Source organism: Curcuma longa, chromosome 17, assembly GCF_044706935.1.
Source record: "Curcuma longa cultivar G26 ecotype Majalengka, Jawa Barat chromosome 17, ITB_CL_G26_1.1, whole genome shotgun sequence".
Lineage (NCBI taxonomy): Eukaryota > Viridiplantae > Streptophyta > Magnoliopsida > Zingiberales > Zingiberaceae > Curcuma > Curcuma longa.
In genome coordinates this window covers 4144229-4165793 of record NC_133877.1, presented here as the reverse complement: position 1 = coordinate 4165793, position 21565 = coordinate 4144229, and the positions used below count along the sequence as shown (strand labels likewise).

Genomic DNA, 21565 nt, shown 5'->3' with positions numbered 1-21565 from the left:
TATTTAATTTCGTCAGGATTTGAATCTTTATCTTCTTTTACAATTTTACTGTGTCGTAATCAACTCAATTATGCCTGAAATATTGTTACTTATGTATATATCATATTTTGAGTTGAATTAAATTAAAATTTCTCATACTGTCGATCCCACGATCATCCGTAAGAAGGTAAATTAAAAAATTATAATTGATCATACAAAAGATATTACTTGATTTTATCACGATTTAAATCTTTATCTTTTTTTACAATTTTACTGTATCATAATCAACTTATGCACAAAATACTGTCACTTATGTCTATATCATATTTCGAGTTGAATTAAATCAAAATTTATCGTCAGGTCAACAGTCGTGAAGACGTTTAACCACCGTGACACTTTATGAGGTGGAGACAACTCGCATCGAATTTGATAAACCGTCACCTCAAGAATTAAATGTTTTTAATTGATCTTGGTGTGACCACATCGCCCGGTCTAAATCAACTCCACGTCTCCGGTTCGGTCCGGCCATTTTTTTAACCATCGGCCAATTTTTCTTAATTTGTCGTCCCCAACTTTTCCCCCACACCTTGTACTACCGCGTGTCGGCTGTGCCTGAAGGCTTCGACGGTGGGCTCCAGCGGTCAGAAAGAGTGCGGGTAAAGGAGAATTGCTTAGAAGAAGTTATGTAGAGGCGGAAGGAAGGCGTCGTTTCCGTGGCCATTACGATGGCCTCCCGCCGACCTAATCGCCGCCTCCTCTATGCGACGCCCGGCGACTGGTTCCCGCCTACTACTCCGTCCGCTCCTTTTCCTCCTCCGCCCCCTCTCTTTTCCGACGAACCCACCACCATACGCTTCCACCGCTCCAGCTCCCTCCTTCCCGCCCTCCCAGTCGCCGCCGCTTCCGTCGTCGCGCCGCCGCCGCAATCATGATCATTTTCACTTTATTCCTAATCCGCCTCCGCAGCCGACGCCGTGCTGGCGCCGCCGAGCCGCTCGGGGACGACGATGGCGCAGATGGCGGAGATGGCGAAGAAGTGATGCACCACGTGTGGTACATACGCACCGTCGGCCTGGATGAGTCCGCCATCGAGTCCATCACAGCGTGGGCCTACAAGTCCGGGGATGGCGTCCTCGGATCCTCCGCCACCGGCTGCTCAGTGTGCCTCTCGGAGTTTCGCGATGGAGAACTCGTTCGCCTCCTCCCAAAATGCGATCACGCCTTCCACCTCGGTTGTATCGACACATGGCTACGGTCCCATGTCAATTGCCCCCTTTGCCGAGCTCCGATCGTCGCTCCAACCTCCGTCACCGCTGATTGCGTTCCTGGAACAAGCACTACTGCTCTGCCCTCCTCTTCTTTCCCCCCACCTGAACCCGGACCCAATACCATCACCTCAGCGGACAATGATCAGATGGGCGGCCGGCAAATTGAGCTTGGTCCTGGTGCCTCAGAAGAGGAATTTGAAGCTGAAAGATACGAACTTGGAGCTAGAAATCAAGCTGTAGCAGTTCCCATCTCAAACGCCGAGTTGCAAAAGCCTATTGACATTGGGGAAGATGGATTCCAGCCCATCGGGAGATCGTTCTCCATGGATTCAATTTCTCTGGAGTCGGAAGGTCTCAGGAACTTCAACAACAAGAAAAAACACACCTTGGAGGAAGATTCGAATGCTCCATCTACAACCAAGGCAGACCATGCTTACCATGCCAACTCTTTCCGCAAGGAAAAGGGTAGATCCTTAGCAAGCGCCAGTGAGAGATTCATCTTCTCAGTCAACGGGAGACCTCGGAACTCAGTTTGTTCACAGTAAGGCCAGCAAACTGTACCAGTAAAGAATCCTTCCCAATCCCAGTCATAAAAATGACAACTTTCTTATACATGTTTGGTTCTCAGCAAGTCGAGAGCCACTTTTGGTGTTGTTTGTGTATATAGATGCAGAAACTTGGAGCAACAAACAAGCTGTCACTCGTGCTGCATAAGTTCTTGTTAATTATGTGGATGCATATTTGTGTTTCCTGAAATCGTGCTAAATTGAGTTTTCTGATTAGTTTTACAAATGTTCTTAATTGTCAATATATGTTCAGCTTATAAACATCCTTATATTAATGGTATTGTGAGTTTGTCGATCAATATCCCAACTTGCAGAAGAGGAAGAGATGAAAGAAACTTCCACACTCTTCATTTTTAGCTTTGTTTAATTTAGATATATTCAAAGATGACAATAGGTATTCAACTTAGTTTAATTTAGATACACTCAAGGGATAATATTATATTTATATTAAATAGAAAGTGGAAAGATAAAAATATTAGTTAGTAAAAAAGAATCTCCATGAAAAGCAGGAGAGAAGACGAAGAGGACGTCAAATTGCACTCTAATGAATAGAATCTCGCATCACACACACGGTAGATAGAGAAGTTAATTGTTTAGGGTTTAGGGTTTAGGCTCGATTTACTCTTCTGTATCGTGATCAACTGTAATTTCTCGATTTACTTCCTCATAGATGATCGTAAGTCCGATCGTGTGGAGCCGTTAAAGTGACGGATTCTACCTTTTCTTGCAGAAAAGAAGTTAATTGTTATGAGTGTTATGATCAGACATGTAAAAATTAAGTTTTAGATTGGGACACATTTTATTAAGATGACTTATCCAGGACAAATTGCACAGGCGGAGGGAGACTCAACCGGCATGGTTAACTTGATTGGTTGACTGGATCCCATGCATTTCACTTAGAATCCCTATTCGGTCACTCGTCCGACTTAGCCCTGATCCATCCTATTTCAGACTCGAACGGTCACGGTCTGCCTAACTCCCAGTTCAGCTTCTCATCTTGTTCGAACCAAAAGTGTTGAGAGCCAGAGTTCTACGACTCACCAAGTCCATTGCTCTATACTCAAGCTGTGCCTATTCCGACCCTCCTTTCTTAGCCCGCCAAATTTCTCAGTCAGTCACAATCAAGTCTGTCAAATAGTAACATCACCGCCGCCAAGAAGTTATGAAACATGACAATCTAATAATGCGAAGCTATGACAGTGAGGGGGCATTCCATATCGTAATGATCGCAATAAGATCTTGACAGGACATTTCCTCTAACAAATTTGCCGATATTACATCTCCTGTGACATCTCCTCTGATAAGATCATTGCGTAATATTCTCTTTAATTAACGAAAGATATTTCTTTTGACAAAATCTCACTGTGCAAATACTTTTCAGACCAATTGATATAATTTTTTCCCTTCTCCGTCTATATAACTTCCTTATCCTGCATATAAGTACGTGATAATAAAATTTTCAATCAACTTCTTCTTTTAAATTTATTTTTCTTCCTCAATGATTAACTTGAGTATCGGAGTGATCAAGCCAGAGGTACCTCTGACATTCCTTTCACTGTGTTAATACTTGTAGGTCCTAGAATTCATCATCTTGGTGTTGCATGCCTAGTGATGGGTCCATGATCGCTTCTTCCTCACAAGGACAACTTGGTGTTACGTGGCTGGTGAGGAGTGCACGAGACGATCTCAACCGGAACATTAATCAAATTCATTAACAGTACAGCGGCATTAATTCATTGATGAACAGAGACCTCGCAAGGCAGGACATGCAAGCTTCTGCTCCGCTTCCCCTCTCGTGTCAGCGTTGCTTCACAGAGGACTTCCTCCTCCCAGGGATGCACTTTCCTCTCATACCCTCTCCTCCTCCTTCTTCCTCCGCCTCTAACTTCCTTTCTTCAATCCTAGCTTTTGAGCTCCTGCTCACCGAAGAAAGAGTAATGCTATGTTTACTTGGTTGAGCGGATGAAGAAAAGAAAGGAATCTTTAGGGAAAATAAATCTCGAGGGGGAGAGAAAGAATATCCGAAGGATTACAGAGTAAACGGAGGGAGAGGAGGGAGAGGAAAAGCGGAAAACCTCACGAGGGAAAAAAATAGATCACGACCGCCGGCGTTCCGAAGGAAGCATCGGCTCAGGCTTCCTCCCTCCTATGGCGCGGCGAGAATGGAGCAAAACAGGGGATGAAGGACCCTTGCCTTCGCTCTCTGCCTGGGGTTCGACTGCCCTATTTCTCCTGCGCGGCGAGCAGAGAAAAGAGCTGGCGGCCGCGCGAAGCGGAGAGGGAAAGGGAAGCAAGAGCCGCGGCCGCGCGGCTAGGGTTTTCTTCTCATCTTCTTCGCCGTCGACTAGTGCAGACTCCGGAAGGGCCGCTCCGCCACAGCAGCGTCTCCGAAGTGCCGAAATCGGTGCAGACTCTTGTCGAAGACTCGACGGCCGTCGGCGCTTCCCGCTCCTCCTCTGCCTTGACCCGCCTCGTCGAGTACCGCCTCGCCGCCTTCTCGCGATCGCAGTCGCCGGCCACGTCTCGGAACTCGCCGTCGACTGCGGCAACTCTGGAAGTCTGTTTGGATCTTCGTCGGCCACGTCCGCGTTCCGCGTCCGCCAGCGTTCCACGTTCCGACAGCGAGAGAATTTTTTTTTATTTTTTTTTTGTCCGTCCGTCCGTCGCGTTCCGCCCGATTTCGGGGTGATAACTTTTGGGTTGAAAATGATCCGCTGATGGATAAAGTTTCTATCCTTCCTTAAAAATTTATAAAAGTAAACAACGGATGCATGCATGCAAAGGAAAACTTTCCATGTTTTCTTTTTCCGCACCTCTAAGTAAACTGGGCATAAGTGCAGCAGGAGCTACAGTTTGAACGGTTTTATTGAGGAATAAATGTTGAAAATTAAGGGTCGTGAATCCGTAGAGTAACCTTTCTTCGTTGCAGGAGGAAGATTTCTTGAGAGAAGGATGGGCGATGCTCCTGCTGAGGCGCTCCTTTTCCTCCACCAGGCGGTGACGTAACCGGGCGATTTCCGGCGTGCGCCGCAGCTCCTCCTCTTCCACGACCGTCGTCCGGCTCGCAATCCGGCTCACGGCCCCTCCGCTGCCGGTCTTGCCTCCTTTCATTGCTGGCTTGCTGCTGATCCGCAGGCGATAATCTGCAGCAGCAGCAAGCCCCGAGCCAGGAACGGTTGGCGATCAGCCTCCTCGATCCGCTGGGAGGCGTTCCCGCCTCCAGGCTTGTCGGAGGAGGTCGTGGACGGCGGAGAGGACGAGTCGTCGAGCAGCAGCTCGGTCCGAGTCCCGACTCGCTCGATCTCCTCCGTCGACACGCCGCGGGAGCACTTACTGTGCCTCGTGCTCTCCTCTTCCGCCGCCATCAATGCCGCCTCCTCTTCCAATTCCAAGCGAGGCGTGTCTGAGTCGGATACTGGGAGTGGCTTTTGTCGCCTGCCGCCGCCGATAGGAACTTGCCTGAAACTTTCTGCCGCATAAACAAGCTAAATCTCTCCCTGCATCAAGAAACTCGCAGTCTCGAGAAAGATTCAAGGCTAACCATAAGCGCCTGGGATGATCTCGGAGCCCTTGAGGACGTACTCGACGCCGTCAGTCGGGTAAATAACGTCGTCCTCGGTCAAGTCATTCCACACGTATCCATTCTTGTAGCGCCTTAGTTTTCCATGACCAATCAAGCACAAGAAACAGAATTAACAAAGACGCAACATCAAGGGAGGCGAATCGATAACTACCTACTTCTTGCAAGACCACGAGAAGTGAGAAGGCATGGCTTCTCCTCGAAGAAGAGTGAGTCTTTCCATCACATCTCTGAGGCGAGGCTGGTGGTTAGGGAGGTAAGGAAGCTCGATGAAGTGGGGGTGCTCCAACTGGCCGTTCCGGCTGAGATAGTAGACGACCTGAACCTTCCTCAGCGACCTCTCCAACCTCTGTTGCTGATGATGTGAGTTGCTAGGCCTCCTCGCTCTCCCGCCTCCATCTCCATCAGTCTCCATCTCCAACAACCCTGAACTTCTTCGCGAGCTCGATGTCTCGAGCAGTGCTTTCAGAACCGAACCGAACAGAAGGTTGAACAAGCCAGTCCATGTCGACGTTTGTGATCGAGACGCAAGAAAGAGGCCAAAACATCTCAAATGATGATCGAGAATCCGATGGAGAATTCGTTCTCCGATCTCATTTTGATAGCGAAATTCCCGAATCCGAGAAAGCGGGTCAGCAGTATGAATCTCTTCCTGGGTCGAAGTTATTCCAAAAATTCCCCGTTCCCATCCCCGAACTCGACTTTGATAATTTCATTCATTGAGATTCATTAATTTGATTATATCCTTATATCAAATGAAAAAATAAGTCATATTGATAATTACTTGTTTGAATACTATAGTTTCATTATTTTTAAAATAAATAATATTTTCTTTTTTTAATTAATAAAAAAGTAATAAATTTTAAAAAATATTTTTTAAATATGTCATGACGGGGATGGAGATGGGTATGAGTTCTTGATACAGGAAAACTTAGAAAACCACCTTCGAAATATGTGAGGATCTCCGAAATCCGATACAAATCAAGAATTAAGGTAGGCTTTCAATTAAACAATTTTTAACTTCTTGTGAAGCAGGAAGTTGCATGGTCACACTCAATTACTATTTCTATAAAAAAAAACATTATTGAATGTGATGTCGAAGCATCAAATGTAGATCAGATCGAGTTTTATTAAAATTTAAAATTAATAAATGATTGAGTTGTTAAGATGCGGCTCATTTCAGACAGCTGTTTCTTCTCATATATTAAATTAAATTGGAAGGGGATGTGTGCATTTTTTGTGTCATGTGCGAGGGAGGTTAAACCTGGGACCACACGTGCCAAGGAAGGGATTTGGATAAGGCTGGTAGTGGGGGACGGGTTTCCCCGGCACGTGTCCCGCTGCCCCTCCCCATCTTTATCCGCTCCTGCGCCATGCTCCGCGGCGATGGTTACCGAATAAAACCGTCTCCTTCGGTATCTTCACTGCTAACTATGTGGAAGCCAATCTCCACCGCCGGACGCTGATTGTTTATGGCGGAGATCCCCTTTGCTGGACTCCTCGACCTCCGCCTCTCCCCTGCGTGTTTCAAGCTCTCGCCGCCCGCGCCGCCGCCGCCGCTCCCACTGCGCCGCTCGCTATCCGGCCCGCCCATCCATCCGCCGCCTCAAAGGTCGAGGATCGCCCCTCATTCACTGTCGAGGTCTTCGCTGGAGCTGTTGTCTACTTCCGGTACTGAAGATTCCTTTGACTTTTGCTTTTTGCTCTTCTAATCTACGAGGATCGGAGGTCGGGGCCGAGTTCTGACGCCTTAGGGGTATTGTGTTATTGTCCGTTATGCTGGTTTTTTTTATTGGGGTTTTGTTGGTGGTTTCCTCAGAGTGTTCCGACGGCAGCGTCGTTTTCAAGTTTGGTGATGCTAGCGAGGTGAAGAGGGAGGAGGTCGCTGTTTCTGAGAGCTCTGTGCTCGGGAGGGATCGGGAAATTTTAGAGAAAACGGAAGCAAAAGATTCCAAGGAGAACGATTTCCGTCAGATGATGCAGGAAACAACTAAAAGGTCTGGTTTCGAGGCGCAGGAATCGGATTCGGTGGCTATAGGTGAAGTAAGAGACGAAGGGTTGGAGCTGCTTGACGCGATCGCAAAAACCGAAGTCGGGATCTGTCTGGAGGAGAAAGGAGTGATTGAGATGCAAAAAATGGACGAAGACAGCGAAGCATCTAGGACAGCTTCAGAAAGTTTTGTGTCCTCAGGAGAAGATGTTGAATCTTTGATCAAAGGTCAGGAAGAAAATGTTGGTAGAAATACTGAGGAGGAGTTGATCCACGACTTTGGAAAAGACGATGCTTCCAGGAAAGTAAAGGTACTGGAAGCTATTGACTTGCAAATTCTTGCTCCGCAAGAAAACCAACTGGTTGAGTTGGCAGATAGCAATTCTGATTTGTCTGTTCTGTCGTTGGAAGATCCCATCTCTCTAGATAATGGAAACAAAATAGAGCTGAACTTTGTTGGTGAAGCTTCACAGTTATTCTGTTCTGTTCGGGATGAATCGGGGGAAGACCCTGTAGTTGTAATTGCTCCAGAAGAACAGTTGGAACAAAGTGAAGAGAGAATTTGTGACAAGGATATTAAATTTGGAGAAAACCACCCTAGTAGAATAAACTCCGAATCAATTCAAGATTGCAGCCAATTGAGTAGCCCAGATGTGGACCCTGAAACAAAAGAGGATTCTAATGGTGGAATGCTTCAACATACTGGTGGCACAGAGGCTCTAGAAAATCCAGATCATGAGAAACTTCAGCCTTTGGAAGATCAAATTGAACATGCTGATGATTCACAAGTTTCTAGTGACTCCGAGGACATCAAATATGTGGCTTTGGAAGAAATTCCTTCCTGGGAAGATGATTCTGACAACAGTGATAGCAGCGAAAGTGTAATTGAAGTAATCCTCTCTTAGTTATTCATCCATGACTATTTTCAGGAACATACATAACCTGAAAAATAGTAAGAAACATTTGTCAAACAATTGTTGAAACAATCGCCCTGTGGTTGAGTCAAATATCCTCAATTACAGTTATCCTACCTCTTGATTTGGTCATAACAAACCCCTAACTAATTACTTGCACAAGTTTTGCAATATGACTTCTTTGACTTCCATTCAATTTATAGGTTATGGAAAACATGTTGGTGATAGGACAAAAAATGCTTATGTAGTAGCCATGGTTTGATGCCGTAGGAATAAATAGTTGCTGAAAAACAGTTTCCTTCCCTTGTTGTTAGGCTTGCTCACTTTTTACTTGGTGATGGTACTCTCCACACTGAGTTAATAAACTTTTTAAAATTTCTTCATAGTCTAAGACAATTTGTTGCCTTGTTTATACAACATTGTTGCCTCTTTTGTCCACTCTTATATTTTGTCAGCTTACATAAGTGAATTAAAATAGGTTGTAGATCTACAAATATAAGAAAGTGATCACTTGTCTTACAGAAGTATTAGAAGAATGTTTTTATTAGTAAGCTTAAGTTCATTGTTTATTTGCACATTTCATTGGCATGTGATTATCTCGACATGTAAGCTTAATTTCAATATTCTGTGTGTAAAGGCTGAAACTGCGGTAGAGGGAAAACATCAGGAGAGTGGTGCGGATGAAAGTCCGGATAGGTACAGTAATCACTTTTCGTTGATTCTGAGTTAATACAATGAGATCATAGACTGCAAGTTTGTGCATGTGCATAAAAATATATATGTTCTTTCTAGTAAGTACCTTCTGTTAGATGTTCATGGTCTATACATGGTTTGGCTCATGCATAACACTATTTTTATTTCTATTCTATCCAGCGTGGACCAGGCAGCCACAGATTTACTTTTCTTGTCTTCAGGAGCTTCAATCTTACCCCATCCTTCAAAGGTATTGAAATAACAATTACATGAATTAAATCCTTTACAAAATTGGTCTGTTGTTCATGAACTATTTGGGAAAAGAATGGAAAAACTGTTAGATTGGCAAGTTTTGTTCTTGACGTTACCTCTTCAACTGCTTCCTCTTGTATTTGGTGCAATATTCTATCACTAATGTCTTTTATGAGATTTCTTGATGAAACATCTTGTTGTTGCATCGAACAAACAATGAACCTTTAGTTTATCAGATACTTGATTCTTTACTGCATTGTGCTCAATTGATGATGCATCGCAAGTAATTTGTTTTGGTGTGGATCCATCTCTCTCTCAGATCTCCTGCTATTTTTTCTCCATCAGAGATTTTTCCAATCGCTAATCATTTTGATTGTGTGTGAACATCTGACCTTTTCATACATTTTAATAAGTGAATTCCAATGGCAGATCTGGTCTTTTTACAAAGCGAATTACTTCAGGTCAAGTATGGATAAAAGAACTACTTTCCTTGCTTTTGATTAACTCGCTGCTGGATGGTCATAATTGGTGGGAATAGACAGAAACTTAGGATGTGTTACTGCATTTCGGCATTTAGTTTTGAATGTGTGAAATATCTCTTATTCACTGTTCTCAATTTTTCTTTCAGTTGTCTGTTTTATTTTGTTATTATATTTTTGAGCATGAATGGCTTTCATAATGTTTCATTTGCTGTTTTGAAAATATTCAAGGTAGTGATTTAAAATTGTAATTTCAGGCATTGACAGGTGGTGAAGATGCATATTTTGTGTCATCAAATAGTTGGTTTGGTGTAGCTGATGGGGTGGGCCAATGGTCCCTAGAAGGTGTTTCCCTTTCTTTGAGGAATTTTTTATTGCTTGATCATTCTAGAATCTACTATTGTTTAGCCATACATACTCCAATAATAGTTTATACATTTAACCTTCTCTTGGTGAACACTATTATCAATCCTATACTTTACTGGTTAACATATGAGGATTGAGTTTGAATCACAAATATAGATCTTTTAGTTTTAATGTCGTAAGGTATCATGCTGTCGTGGTGGTGGTTGAGGAATCTTTGAAGTAGTTTCCTTCCTGACAAAGTAGTTTAAGCTTTAATTTGATATGTCAACATGTTGTATCAACTTATTCAAGTGTAACTCGTGTTTAGTCTGGAGCCTCACTATATTATTCAAATTCCTTGAACTAGAAACTTTTTAGACACTTCAGCAATTAGCATCTTTGATGTGAGAGAGACTTTTGCTTGGTTAATACAGGAATTTCTGTTTGCAAATTAACTGAGCACCGGATTGTCGTTAGGTGAACCTGAGATAAAGAGCCTTGGTTCAGGTTTTTCACCACCCAAACTGATTTTGGGTGCCTATTGGAGTAGATTCTGCTCCATCCAAAAGTCTGCAGTTCCCTTGCTGTTATTGTCATCTATAGTCCATATAGAGAATAAGTGAGCACTTATCTCATGATTTCCGCAAGTAACCCAAAGGTGGATTATCTGCATTGGCATAAACCTTGGATTCACATGCGATTGAGCTTCGGCATGGTTCTAAAGCTAGTCCATCTCTTGCAATGTTGAGACGAAGGGGAAGAGAGACTAAGAGATGACTTCTTCTCAATTGCCCCACATCAAACTGCCTTACCATTTTGGAATTAGCTTGGGCTTCCCCTTGGGCGTCACAGGTCTTACAATAAGTACAATATTTTAGTTCCTTCTATGAGAAAAGGATTCCTGAGAAATGCCATTCTGAATTTTATATTTGGATTTAGAGTGTAGAAATAAGAAATATCGAGACCATTTCTTACTAATCCATCCATGGGTATGAACCCATTGGTTGTTGTCCAGTTGAAGAGAACCTGATAGTTCTTTACATTGTTCTATCCTATTGTATTACATAGAAAAAGAACTAAACTGTCTAAACTACTTCTTGTGCTATGTCAAGTTTAGGATTGAAGATTTAGTAAAATAATTTATTCAGAACTACCTCTCAAGGTTAAGGACTTTGAAGTAATACAAGTTCCTGCTCCTTGAAGGCGTGTACGTTTAGCTTATGATTGGAATAAATTTGATCGCAAGGGATTTTTTTTTTCTTTTTATAGAACAATGCACGTTACCTCATGGCTACACCCTGTGTGCTGACAACACCTACTTTTCTTGTCTAGTGAGGATGCATAAGGCAGAACAAAGATGAACAGACTAATTTTAAGTATAGCTGGAGGATACAATTATTCGGATTAAATTTTAACCCTAAGAAGCATGGTCGTAGAGCCTCTTAAAAAAATAGAGTATGTATTAAATACTTGAACATATAATCAGTGCACATAATTTTGTCCCTTAGTCATAGGATTCTGTAATGGTTTATAATTTCTTCTTTTGTTTTATTATTGTAGATCTCCTGTATATAATAAAGGCATCATAAGATACCAATTCAATGAAAAATTTCAGACTTCCTACGAACATGTGAAACCATATTATTTTGAAATTATCTACCAAAAAGATAGGGGCAAAAAGATCTTTTGTCATAGTTTTGCATGTGTCCTCATTATGCCTCCTCTAAGTTTAGAACTCGTATTCAAACTTATGCTTCAGGAATCAATGCGGGGCTATATGCCAGAGAACTGATGGAGAGTTGTCAGAGATTTGTCTCAAAATATGAAGGATGCAATCCAAATGAAATTCTAGTCAAAAGTGCTGCTGAAGCAAGTTCTCCAGGTTCCTCAACAGTTTTGGTTGGCTACTTTGATGGACAGGTGTATTTTCTAGAGCATTTGTAGTATTTATTTAGGCACATTAACAATTTGATCTAATATTCTATCTGATTTGTGCTCTATAGGATCTTCATGTTGCCAACATTGGAGATTCTGGGTTCATTGTGATAAGAAATGACACCGTTTTCAGAAAATCCACTCCAATGGTTTACGGTTTCAACTTCCCTCTGCAGATAGAAAGGGGAGAGGATCCTACAAGATACATTGAGGTAATAATCTGTGCTTTTCTCCTGTCAAGTAACCATTTCTTCTATACTACCCTTGTGCATCTTCGCGAATCGCAGACCTACAAAATCGGCCTGGATGAAGGCGATGTGATCGTGACCGCAACTGATGGCCTATTTGACAATCTGTATGATCAAGAAATAGCAGCCATCGTGTCCAAGTCACTGCAAGCAAGTCTAAAGCCCAGGGTCAGATCCTAACATGAACTTATAAAACCAACCTGTTTTGATCAACTTTTCATGTATTTACGATGATGATTTTCGATACTTCAGGAGGTTGCAGAATACCTGGCGAAGAGGGCGCATGAAGTAGGGCGATCCGCAACAGCCAGGAGTCCATTTGCAGATGCAGCCCTTGCATCTGGATATCCTACGTTCACAGGAGGCAAACTTGATGATGTAACTGTCATAGTGTCCATTGTACAGAGAACCAACTGATCCTCAAAGAACCCTCAATCCTGTAATTTCCAGATTTTAATTCTGGAAACCAATTCTCTCTGCATTTCCAGAGCCATGATTGAGTCAGTGGTGTTGTATCTTTTTTTTTTTTGTTGCCTTTTCGATCTATTGTGCTTGATTAATGAAAACGTTTGTATGATAATTTGTCCAATTAAGTTGAATTGGATCTATATTTGGATATCACACGGCGATATTCCAACAAACGCCATATTTTTTGCACCATATATGTTGTTGTTTCCGGTCACAAGGTGTCGTCGAGGTTAGTGTTCATATCTCAAACGATTTGCTCCGAAACAATTCGTTCCCAAGATACAACGACGAACGTCTCGGAATAGTAGCACTCAATTCCGATGGCTTTTTGGACTCTTTATGCAGAGGATGCTAATGCTATGCTATGGATTGCAAAGATTGAATGAGATGAGTTTCCAATATGTATATATACTTGGTGAAGAGGTAAGTATCCTTTGCTGATCTGGATCGTTCATTTTGAAAGGGTATAACCCTTTAAAGATCTTTTAATCTCAGCCATCAGTTATAACTCTTCAAATGACTTTTGAATCCATTGATCTGAAGAGTTTTATCTCTTCATATTTATAATATGATCTCGTCCGTTGGAAAGTAACTCTTCAGCCTAACTTGATACGTCAGATTTACTCTATTAATCCGACGCTTCAGATCAAATCCCCTCATCAATGGTCAGATTATGACCGAGCCCTCTCGCATCCACTGCGATCTATTACCATCTTCGATCCGACGGTCGATCTGTCTGCCCATTATTTTGGTAATCGATTTTGAGCAAATTAATAGTCTAGATTTATCTACGGAAACATAGATTTCGATTTTGAAGTCATATCAGACTTCCAACGATCGATGGCACCTTAATTTTGCCTTGCAAAATCATATCCAACATATGTTACTACAATCAAAGATTAATTCTCAAAGTAAAAAATAAGAATGATATCCCGAGCCCTTTGAGCTTGACGTGACTCCTCCACACTCTTTGACCACGGTTGATTTACCTCCGGACCGGATTTGACCCGACCGTCCTCCACACTCTTTGGGAACCGGACCGGATAACGTTCGGTTCGGATCCTCATTTGTGTACTGCGTTTATAGACGTACGGGCAGTATAAATACCTGCCAGCTATGGCAGCCGTCGTCCATTCCGACCACAAACCCTCGCCCTTTCCTCTCGCCTCTTCGCCTTGCCTATCGCTCCGCCTCGCACCCGTTTCTGGAGCCAAATCGATGGAGAGCGCGAACAAGCCCTGGAAAACGACTATTTTCTAGCTCTCGGTTGCTACCCGTAGAGATCCTTCTTCATTCTTCATGTTCTTCGTGGATCACAACCTTCATTTTTATATATATTTTTTGTTTTTTTTCCAGGAAGAAAGCAGATTGAGGTGGCTATTACCTTCCTCCCTGAGATTCGTTTTTTTTTTTTTTTTGCTTTTACGATTTAATGTCTATTTGTATTTCTTGTCCTGAAACTAGGGTTCTTCTTCTTCTGAATCCTCGACCGTTTTGCTTCTCGGATAGCTGCTTTCCCGGTGAGTTATTGGTTCTGGATGGTGTTTGTACGGAAGTAAATATTTTGGAGCTCGCATTTGAGTTTTGGTTATTCGTGACCTTCTTGTCGGGTGAATAGGTTTTGTAGTTCGTTTTATGTCTGTGCATTTCTCAATGTTGCCCAAAAAGTCAAGCTTTACCTTCGGTTTTGTAAATCTATCTTGTTGCCTTTTGCAGCTTGGCTGATGTTGCTAATTTCTGCTTTTTCTTTGACCATTGCAGATTCTCACTTCGAGAGCTAATTTTTCTTATTTCAGGTTTGATCTTTTATGTTTTAGTGTGTGGTAGTTGCAAATTTTTTCTAGATTTTGTGAATTATTCTCTTCTCCTTTGTTGGATAGTTCTACTTCATATTTTTGCAATTTATCATTTGAAGAAAAACGTATGTTGTAGGACTACAGCTTAGACAGTATGTCATCGCCATATCCTGTGCTCAACAACAAATCCATTGACCAATGGAAGGTTACTGAATTGAAAGAAGAGTTAAAGAAAAGAAAGCTACCAGTAAGAGGTTTGAAGGAAGAATTGGTAAGGAGGTTATCTGATGCATTGGACGCTGAGGTTATGGAGAACAAAAAGAAACTTAATGACGAAGTCAAAGAAGATGAGCCTAAGGTGGCAGAAAATTCTGAAGTAGAAAGTGCTACTATGGTTGGCAAAGTTAAAGTTCCAAATGTGCAAGATGACTTCTCCAGTGCTACTATGGTTGACAAAGTTAAAGATCCAGATGAACAGGATGGCGCCACCAATGCCACTATGGTTGTCAAAGATTCTGACATCTCTGGCGTTGTGAAAACTGACATCTCTGATGATCATTCAGATGTTGGAAAAACTGATGTTGCAACAAAAGCTACTTTGGAAGTGACCAACATAGACATCAACCAAGATTTGAAAATGGAAGATGCTGGGGCAGTTATATCAGGATCGGATGCATCCATTTTAGAAACAGAAGCTCAGGTGGAATCTTTAGAAGATGGTGCAACTGAGAGCCACAATGTGACCTTGCAGTACGTTTCAGATGCAGTTGTAACAAATTCTGAAGCAAAGCTCGATGAACTGATGCAGGACGATTCAAAGCTGCCCCTTGAGGATATCAAAGCCAGCCCTGAATCAAACAACCAGGTATCTGTGTTCAGCCTAGACTTAGGATCCCAGGTTAAGTGTGAATCCCTTCCTATTGATTCTGTGTCAATTATTGAAAAGAATAAACTAAAGGATAATTTAAATGCTGATGACTTTTATTTAGAACAAGAGGTTGTTAAGCAGGAGATGGTTCAGCCATCATCCAGCATTGTTCCTTCACTAGGTGGCGATCTGCAGATTGTGCATGATGCCAAAGAGAATGTTAATCACCTGGTCTCCGTGGAAGATACAAATGTTAAAAAATATATATTTGTTGATGAAGGCAAGAAAGAAGATAACCTTGATGAAGAGTCTCCAGAAAAGCTGAACTTAGATAGGAGTTCAAGTGATGAATTGATGGAGGATGATGTATTGGAAAGTAAGAACATTGATTCCAATATCAAGTCTGAGGAATTAGTTGAAAAAACTGAGGTGATACAAGAGCTTGTTGTTAGTGATACAATAAACATTGACGTTAAGCAGGATGGGTTAATTCTGGAGGAAACTATTAATGAAGACATCAAGAAGCCAGCACTTCTTAGTGAAAAGAGAAAATTAGAAGGTACTCACACTGGATTGGAATATTAATCCTGTTAAATCATTTGATGTTATTTGTTAATTTTTCGTGAATGATATTTATTTCAGTACTAAGTGTGATGGCAAATATTTGCTCCATCAATATGGTATAGTCATAATCCTAAGTCTAAGCATCTTTAATGTGTTCTATTTTCATAGAGTCAATGAACTCATATATAAAAAACATATGGGATAAACTCCCTTCAAACAAATCTCTTTCATTCTTTATGACCCCAGGTATGAAAATGGCTAAAGTTTTATAGGTCTACACTTTCCACTTGGACCTAGTCAACTTGAATCCTATTTGCATTTAACAACTTGCTCATGTTTTAATTGTTTGTCTGTCTCTAAGGTGGACTTTGTATTGCTGCAATATTAAATTTTTAATGGCTAGATTCTTTTGTAGTGCTCTGGAAAACTTATGTTTTTTTCTACCAGGCAGCATATTGATCTGCTAATATGCTGCACATTGAAGTTGATATGCTACTTTAGGTGCTCAAAGTCTTTCATTTAATCATGTCGATCTTGGAGGAACTTTTATAATTAGATAAGATAATCTGGTTAGAGTACTAGAAGATCAACTTGATGTGCTCATTAAACTGTAGATGCAAAACAGTTATCTTGATATGCCCATTTCTTTTTCATTATGGTAAAAAGAGATAGTTTATTGAATTTGACTTTCAATTGACAAATTTCTTTGTGGTCTGCTTCTTATCTTTGTAGTTCAATGGAAACACTTGATGGATGATGTGCTGATGATTATCTGAATGTAGCATTTGGACATATGTGATACTTTGTTTCTTATAGTAGAGTGTCGAAATGGTACATTGGCTACATTAGCTTGTTATATAGAATTGCATTCAACTATTTCAAATCCTGTATACTTCCATATTCTTCATTTAGTTTTAGCTGTGTCTATGCTGCTATTTGTGAACTATTCATGGTTGCAATTGCTCTGCTCATCGTTCAACATTATATGCTACTATTTTGCATTTTATTTGCTTGTGCTTTTCCTTTATCTGGCATGTCTCTCCAAATGGTATATCAGTAGCGAAGTAATCAATTTAATGGGCCTTTTTGGTCAGACCAAGAAGCTGCTGCAAGCAATGAGGTTCCAAAACGGCAGCGGCGCTGGAGTTCAGACACTGTTAAACTTCCAGAACGTCAATCATCTAACCTCAGTACATCAAGTGCACCTAAGAATACATTTGAAATTACTTCTAGACGCACATTCAATAAACCTGATTTAAAGGCTGCTGGAGGTTCTCAGAAGGAACGGATTGGTGAGATTAAGTGATCTGTTTTGTCTAATTTTTTTTTTTCATATTTTGAATAATTTTGTTTGACTAGATGCTGTTCTAAAAAAAATTATGCAGTTCCACCATCACAGAAACCTGCAACCACTTCACTAAGAATTGACAGATTTTTGCGCCCTTTCACTCTGAAAGCTGTGCAAGAGCTGCTTGCAAAAACTGGAACAGTTTGCAGTTTCTGGATGGACCACATTAAGACCCACTGCTACGTTACTGTATGTTCTGCATGCTATGTTATGTGTCCTTAGCTCCACTTTTCCTTGTGTACTGTATTGAGTTTGCAATGTTGTTGTGGCAAGTTTCTTCTTATTGAATTTGATTAGTATGGTAATTGTTCTTTGTATCTAATTTACTTATAGATACTCTTACATTTTAAAATTTAAAAATGTAGGAATTAACACAATCCTATTATAATAATATGGAGATATAGATTTATGAGTGTTCAATGATCAATCCCTATACTGTAAATTTTTTAGGAAAAAAAATTGATCTGTTGTTTGCTTCATTATGTCTCGACTTGGCCTCTGTGGTCCATTTATTGATCAACACAGGCAGATATCCAACTTTTTACGCAGTCTAAGCTGGACTTAGTATGGATGTTTGTTGAAATTTGTTGCATGTTTTTGGCCATCATGCTTTAATTCTCTACTTGGAGGTAAGCCGACCAAGAATTCCCTATAGGATGATGCTACAGACATGCTTGATAGTAGCACACATGGCAGATTTGGCTTAATTGTCCAAATCTAGACTAAAGAAAGATTTTAATGCTTTATCAACCATAATATGCTTGATTGGTAGTTGGTAGCAAAGAAAATGAAACTTCTTTATTCATGAGGAGGACGTCATATGGAAAGTTTAGTGGAACCTTTAAAGTGTTTTGTTCAATGAGGTGATTATGGAGCTTACTAGTGATAGAATGCAATCAAGTTAGAGTTTGTTGCCTGATGCAACTGAGTATAGAGTTCAATACTTAATAAAACCAAGTTTGATACTTGCATTTCTCTGCTGATTTCCATTTTTTTTCATTTCTTGTTCCTTGTATACCTTATACTTTCATCAAAGATTGAAGTGGGAAGGAGAAGATGAAAGGAGTGAGGATAATTAAAAAGTTTGAGGGGATATATTTTGCTTCGAATAAGCAATCATGCATATTCCTCAATCAGTTTCATCATGAACTTTTGTTGCTAAATGTTGCTGGCTGTACTTTTTGTTCACTAAATGCATCCGTGAACATAATATTATTTATGGTGATTTAGTTGAAAATCTTCAAGCTGCGGGAGAGTGAATTTATTTTTTGATGCTTTGCTCACCGATATGTGATAAGGTCTGAATAGCCAATAGCTGACCCCAAATATCAGGACTTAAACTTGGCTTGTTATTCTTATCTTTGTTTCTTAATTTTAGGAGTTCAATGTAATTCCAGCTTGATCCTGCTAGTTTTTCACTAATTAAAAGTAATAATATCAGGTTAAACCATGGTAAAATCAGGAATGATTTTGTTATTCCCTGTGATATCATGTTAAGCACCACTGCAGCTTTTTATTTGTTTGAAATCTTCTGTATGGTCAAATCTATGTTTTATTCTTAATAGTCATAGTTAACTCTGTTTTAAACACATGCTCTACTTTTGTATATATTATGTTAGTGATGTTATCCACTTATTTAATAGTTTCTTATATTATGTTATCTACTTAACAGTTTCTGGCAAATAAGCTGCCTATCATAACTAAATCCATGTAATTCACTCTTCTTTATCCAGCTTTTGTACATGCACTTTTTTTGCTATATAACTCCCATCATTCACAGTATAACACTGCGGTAGCAGCATTAGCATCAGCAGCCTCCTATCTGATGAAATCATTTTTTCCTCTTCTAATGTTGGCTCTTGTTTTTGAGTGTTTGAAGGGGTTAACTGGTTTTATGGAACATCATCTTAACCCAATTCAGTTCCGATCATCTTTTTGACTTGATTGGGGTTTTCAGTGTTGAACTATGTATTTTCATTATTTTACCAAGTGATGAAAATGGAAAGTTTTCTCCAATTGGATGTTGGTCAACTTTTACAAAGCCTTACCGGTTATGTTTTGCAGTATTCTTCAGTGGAGGAAGCCACTACCACACGCAGTGCTGTTTACAATCTGCAGTGGCCTCCAAATGGTGGGAATCTTTTGGTTGCGGAGTTTGTTGATACCCAAGAAGTCAAGGCACGAACTGAGGCACCGCCACAGGCCCCAGCTTCAAACCCAAACACACCCAAAGCTACAAACTTTCAGCAACCTCAGGCTGCTCAACTTCCAGCTCATCAGCATTCTCTGAAACAGCACCAGCCATTGCCTCCCATCACAAGACAACCTGATCCACAGCCTGTAAGAGACCGACTTCCCCCACCGCCCCCACCTCCAAGGGAGCCCGACCCACCTGCTCTGACACTCGATGATCTGTTTAAGAAGACAAAGGCTACCCCAAGAATCTATTATCTGCCTTTGACTAAAGAAGAGGTGGCATCAAAGCTTGCAGCACGTGGTAAAAGCACTAAGAACTAGCAGGTTCAGCTCTACGCTACACTGGAAAATATTTTTGTGATGGGCTATGTAGTTTGACAGAGATCTTTGATGCTTTTGTTCAAACACTTATTTTTATGTGACAGAACAAGGGATGAATCGAGGGAGGACCGTGTTTCAGATTGATTAGTTAGTTGTATGTTATCTTGTAACTCCAGGAACTAACCAGCAGGAGAGTAAACTCTGTAGGTATCAAAAATTTGTTGTCTTTTGATTGCCAGGAAGAAACACTTTGTGGATTTAATCAGCAGTAGCTATTCATGATCGTCCAAATAGCTACATGTTTAACCTATAAATGGTTTTGAATGGTCGATTATTCATGTGTGATATGGTGATATGATCAACCTTAACCAGGTTCACTGCGTTTGAATGTTCCTAAATATTCGAGTAGTTGATATCAACTGGTGCAATAGAAAAGGTTGGAAGTTTGTAATTTTAGTAAAAGATGAAATCTGTTATTTTAGTGGTTTTATATGATCGATTTATAATTATTTGTAAGAAGGTAAATTGGAATGTTATAGTTGATCAGCACAGGAAGGGTAGTGTTTCGGTTCGGTTGAGATTTGATTCCTGTTTATTTTAATAAAGCTATTTGTAGTAATTAATTCAATCTTTCGTTGTCAGTTTGAATATCTTTTTTAGCCAACTAATTCAATCATGTTTCGTAGTCAGTTTGAATAACTTTTTTAGCCAACAACTTGCATGCAAAGAGAAGGAAGTTGTCTAATCTAGATATATTCAATTCTTGCTAGCTTAATAATCTTAAAATGACCGGTCCAAGCTCATATTTCATCTATCAAATAAATTCACAGTCCGATCTTTATACTTTGTCTATCAAATAAATTTAAAAAGTATTATAGTAGATATGCCTATCTCTTACCACTGCATCCCTGCCTCTGAAGCATGCAGGGACGAGTCCAGAATAAAAATTTTAGTTGTTTTACAGTTTTGCTGCTAAACAGTTGCTGTTGATCTAATTTTTAGTTGGATGTAATTTTAAGGAATAGAGTGGTCAGAGGAGGAGATTTTATGCCTCTTTAAGATGTCATTTGGATAAGGCTCTTGTGACGAACGCTGCACCTGCAAATTCGACTGGAATTTAATGGCAATAAAGGATTTGATAAGAGAAGCATCAGCGAACATTTTTGACCGAAGAGTCTCAAGTGAAAGAAAGAAAAATAAATGAAGGATGGGACTAACGATGTATAATAAAATCATAAAAAATAAAATTTCTACGTACTAATGGTGGCCATAAATTTATGCATTAATGGTAGAAAATGATTTTCGAGGATATAGTGTGTAGTATAAATTTAGAGAAAATGAATTTAGAAGATATATATATATATACATTTTAAAACTAGTAGTTAAAAATCAGTTCAAAAATAAACGCTAATTATTACAATAAAGATAATTTAATCGATTTAAATCACCTAATAATAACCTTAAAATGATAACAATAGTGAAGCGAAAATTGCACCAAAAAAATTAAGCAACAAGATTTATGAGGAAGAACATAACAAAAATTTGAGGAAAAAAGACTAACAGAGAAACAAAACATGCAATAGAACAAAATTTACCAGGAAAAGCTCAAAAATGAGGGGAAAAACAGGCGGATGAGAGAGAGATCTCACTGTAGCATCTAAATTTTAAAAAGTAAAGACAACAATCATCGCCGTCAGGTCATAGATGCTCTGATCGATAAAGTATTATAGATAACAAAAGAATCTTATCAAATTT

The 21565-nt window shown here is 40.3% G+C and overlaps 2 protein-coding genes and 2 pseudogenes across 4 annotated transcripts; 3 read left to right on the top strand and 1 right to left on the bottom strand.

Annotated features, from left to right (window-relative positions):
* Positions 1-680: 680 nt before the first annotated feature.
* On the top strand, positions 681-2112 carry LOC141811407 (uncharacterized; annotated as a pseudogene).
* Positions 2113-3465: 1353 nt separating this feature from the next.
* On the bottom strand, positions 3466-5897 carry LOC141811765 (protein SOSEKI 2-like; annotated as a pseudogene).
* Positions 5898-6809: 912 nt separating this feature from the next.
* Positions 6810-12857, top strand: LOC141848211 (uncharacterized). The gene is made up of 9 exons (XM_074736273.1): positions 6810-7064; positions 7213-8273; positions 8935-8993; positions 9171-9240; positions 9979-10066; positions 11826-11986; positions 12070-12213; positions 12289-12417; positions 12502-12857. Exons 1-9 carry the CDS (start codon positions 6866-6868, stop codon positions 12664-12666), a joined length of 2076 nt encoding a protein of 691 aa, XP_074592374.1. The 5' UTR covers positions 6810-6865; the 3' UTR covers positions 12667-12857.
* A 1330-nt stretch (positions 12858-14187) lies between these two features.
* Positions 14188-20124, top strand: LOC141848210 (uncharacterized). 3 transcript variants are annotated; one of them, XM_074736272.1, is made up of 7 exons: positions 14188-14237; positions 14479-14513; positions 14650-15940; positions 17040-17237; positions 17331-17482; positions 19358-19813; positions 19915-20124. In XM_074736272.1, exons 3-6 carry the CDS (start codon positions 14668-14670, stop codon positions 19808-19810), a joined length of 2076 nt encoding a protein of 691 aa, XP_074592373.1. In that variant the 5' UTR covers positions 14188-14237; positions 14479-14513; positions 14650-14667; the 3' UTR covers positions 19811-19813; positions 19915-20124. The 3 variants fall into 3 exon arrangements, with proteins under 3 accessions (XP_074592373.1, XP_074592371.1, XP_074592372.1); XM_074736270.1 differs by having other exon boundaries at positions 19358-20124; XM_074736271.1 differs by having other exon boundaries at positions 14189-14237; positions 14658-15940; positions 19358-20124.
* Positions 20125-21565: the final 1441 nt, after the last annotated feature.

Excerpts from the sequence above, each read along its gene's own strand:
- LOC141848211 (XM_074736273.1), top strand. The coding sequence starts at position 6,866 with ATGGCGGAGATCCCCTTTGCTGGACTCCTCGACCTCCGCCTCTCCCCT. Across the intron at positions 11,987-12,069 it reads TTGGCTACTTTGATGGACAG|GATCTTCATGTTGCCAACAT; the intron begins GTGTATTTTCTA and ends TGTGCTCTATAG. Across the intron at positions 12,418-12,501 it reads AAGCAAGTCTAAAGCCCAGG|GAGGTTGCAGAATACCTGGC; the intron begins GTCAGATCCTAA and ends TCGATACTTCAG.
- LOC141848210 (XM_074736272.1), top strand. The coding sequence starts at position 14,668 with ATGTCATCGCCATATCCTGTGCTCAACAACAAATCCATTGACCAATGG. Across the intron at positions 15,941-17,039 it reads TGAAAAGAGAAAATTAGAAG|ACCAAGAAGCTGCTGCAAGC; the intron begins GTACTCACACTG and ends CTTTTTGGTCAG. Across the intron at positions 17,483-19,357 it reads AGACCCACTGCTACGTTACT|TATTCTTCAGTGGAGGAAGC; the intron begins GTATGTTCTGCA and ends TATGTTTTGCAG.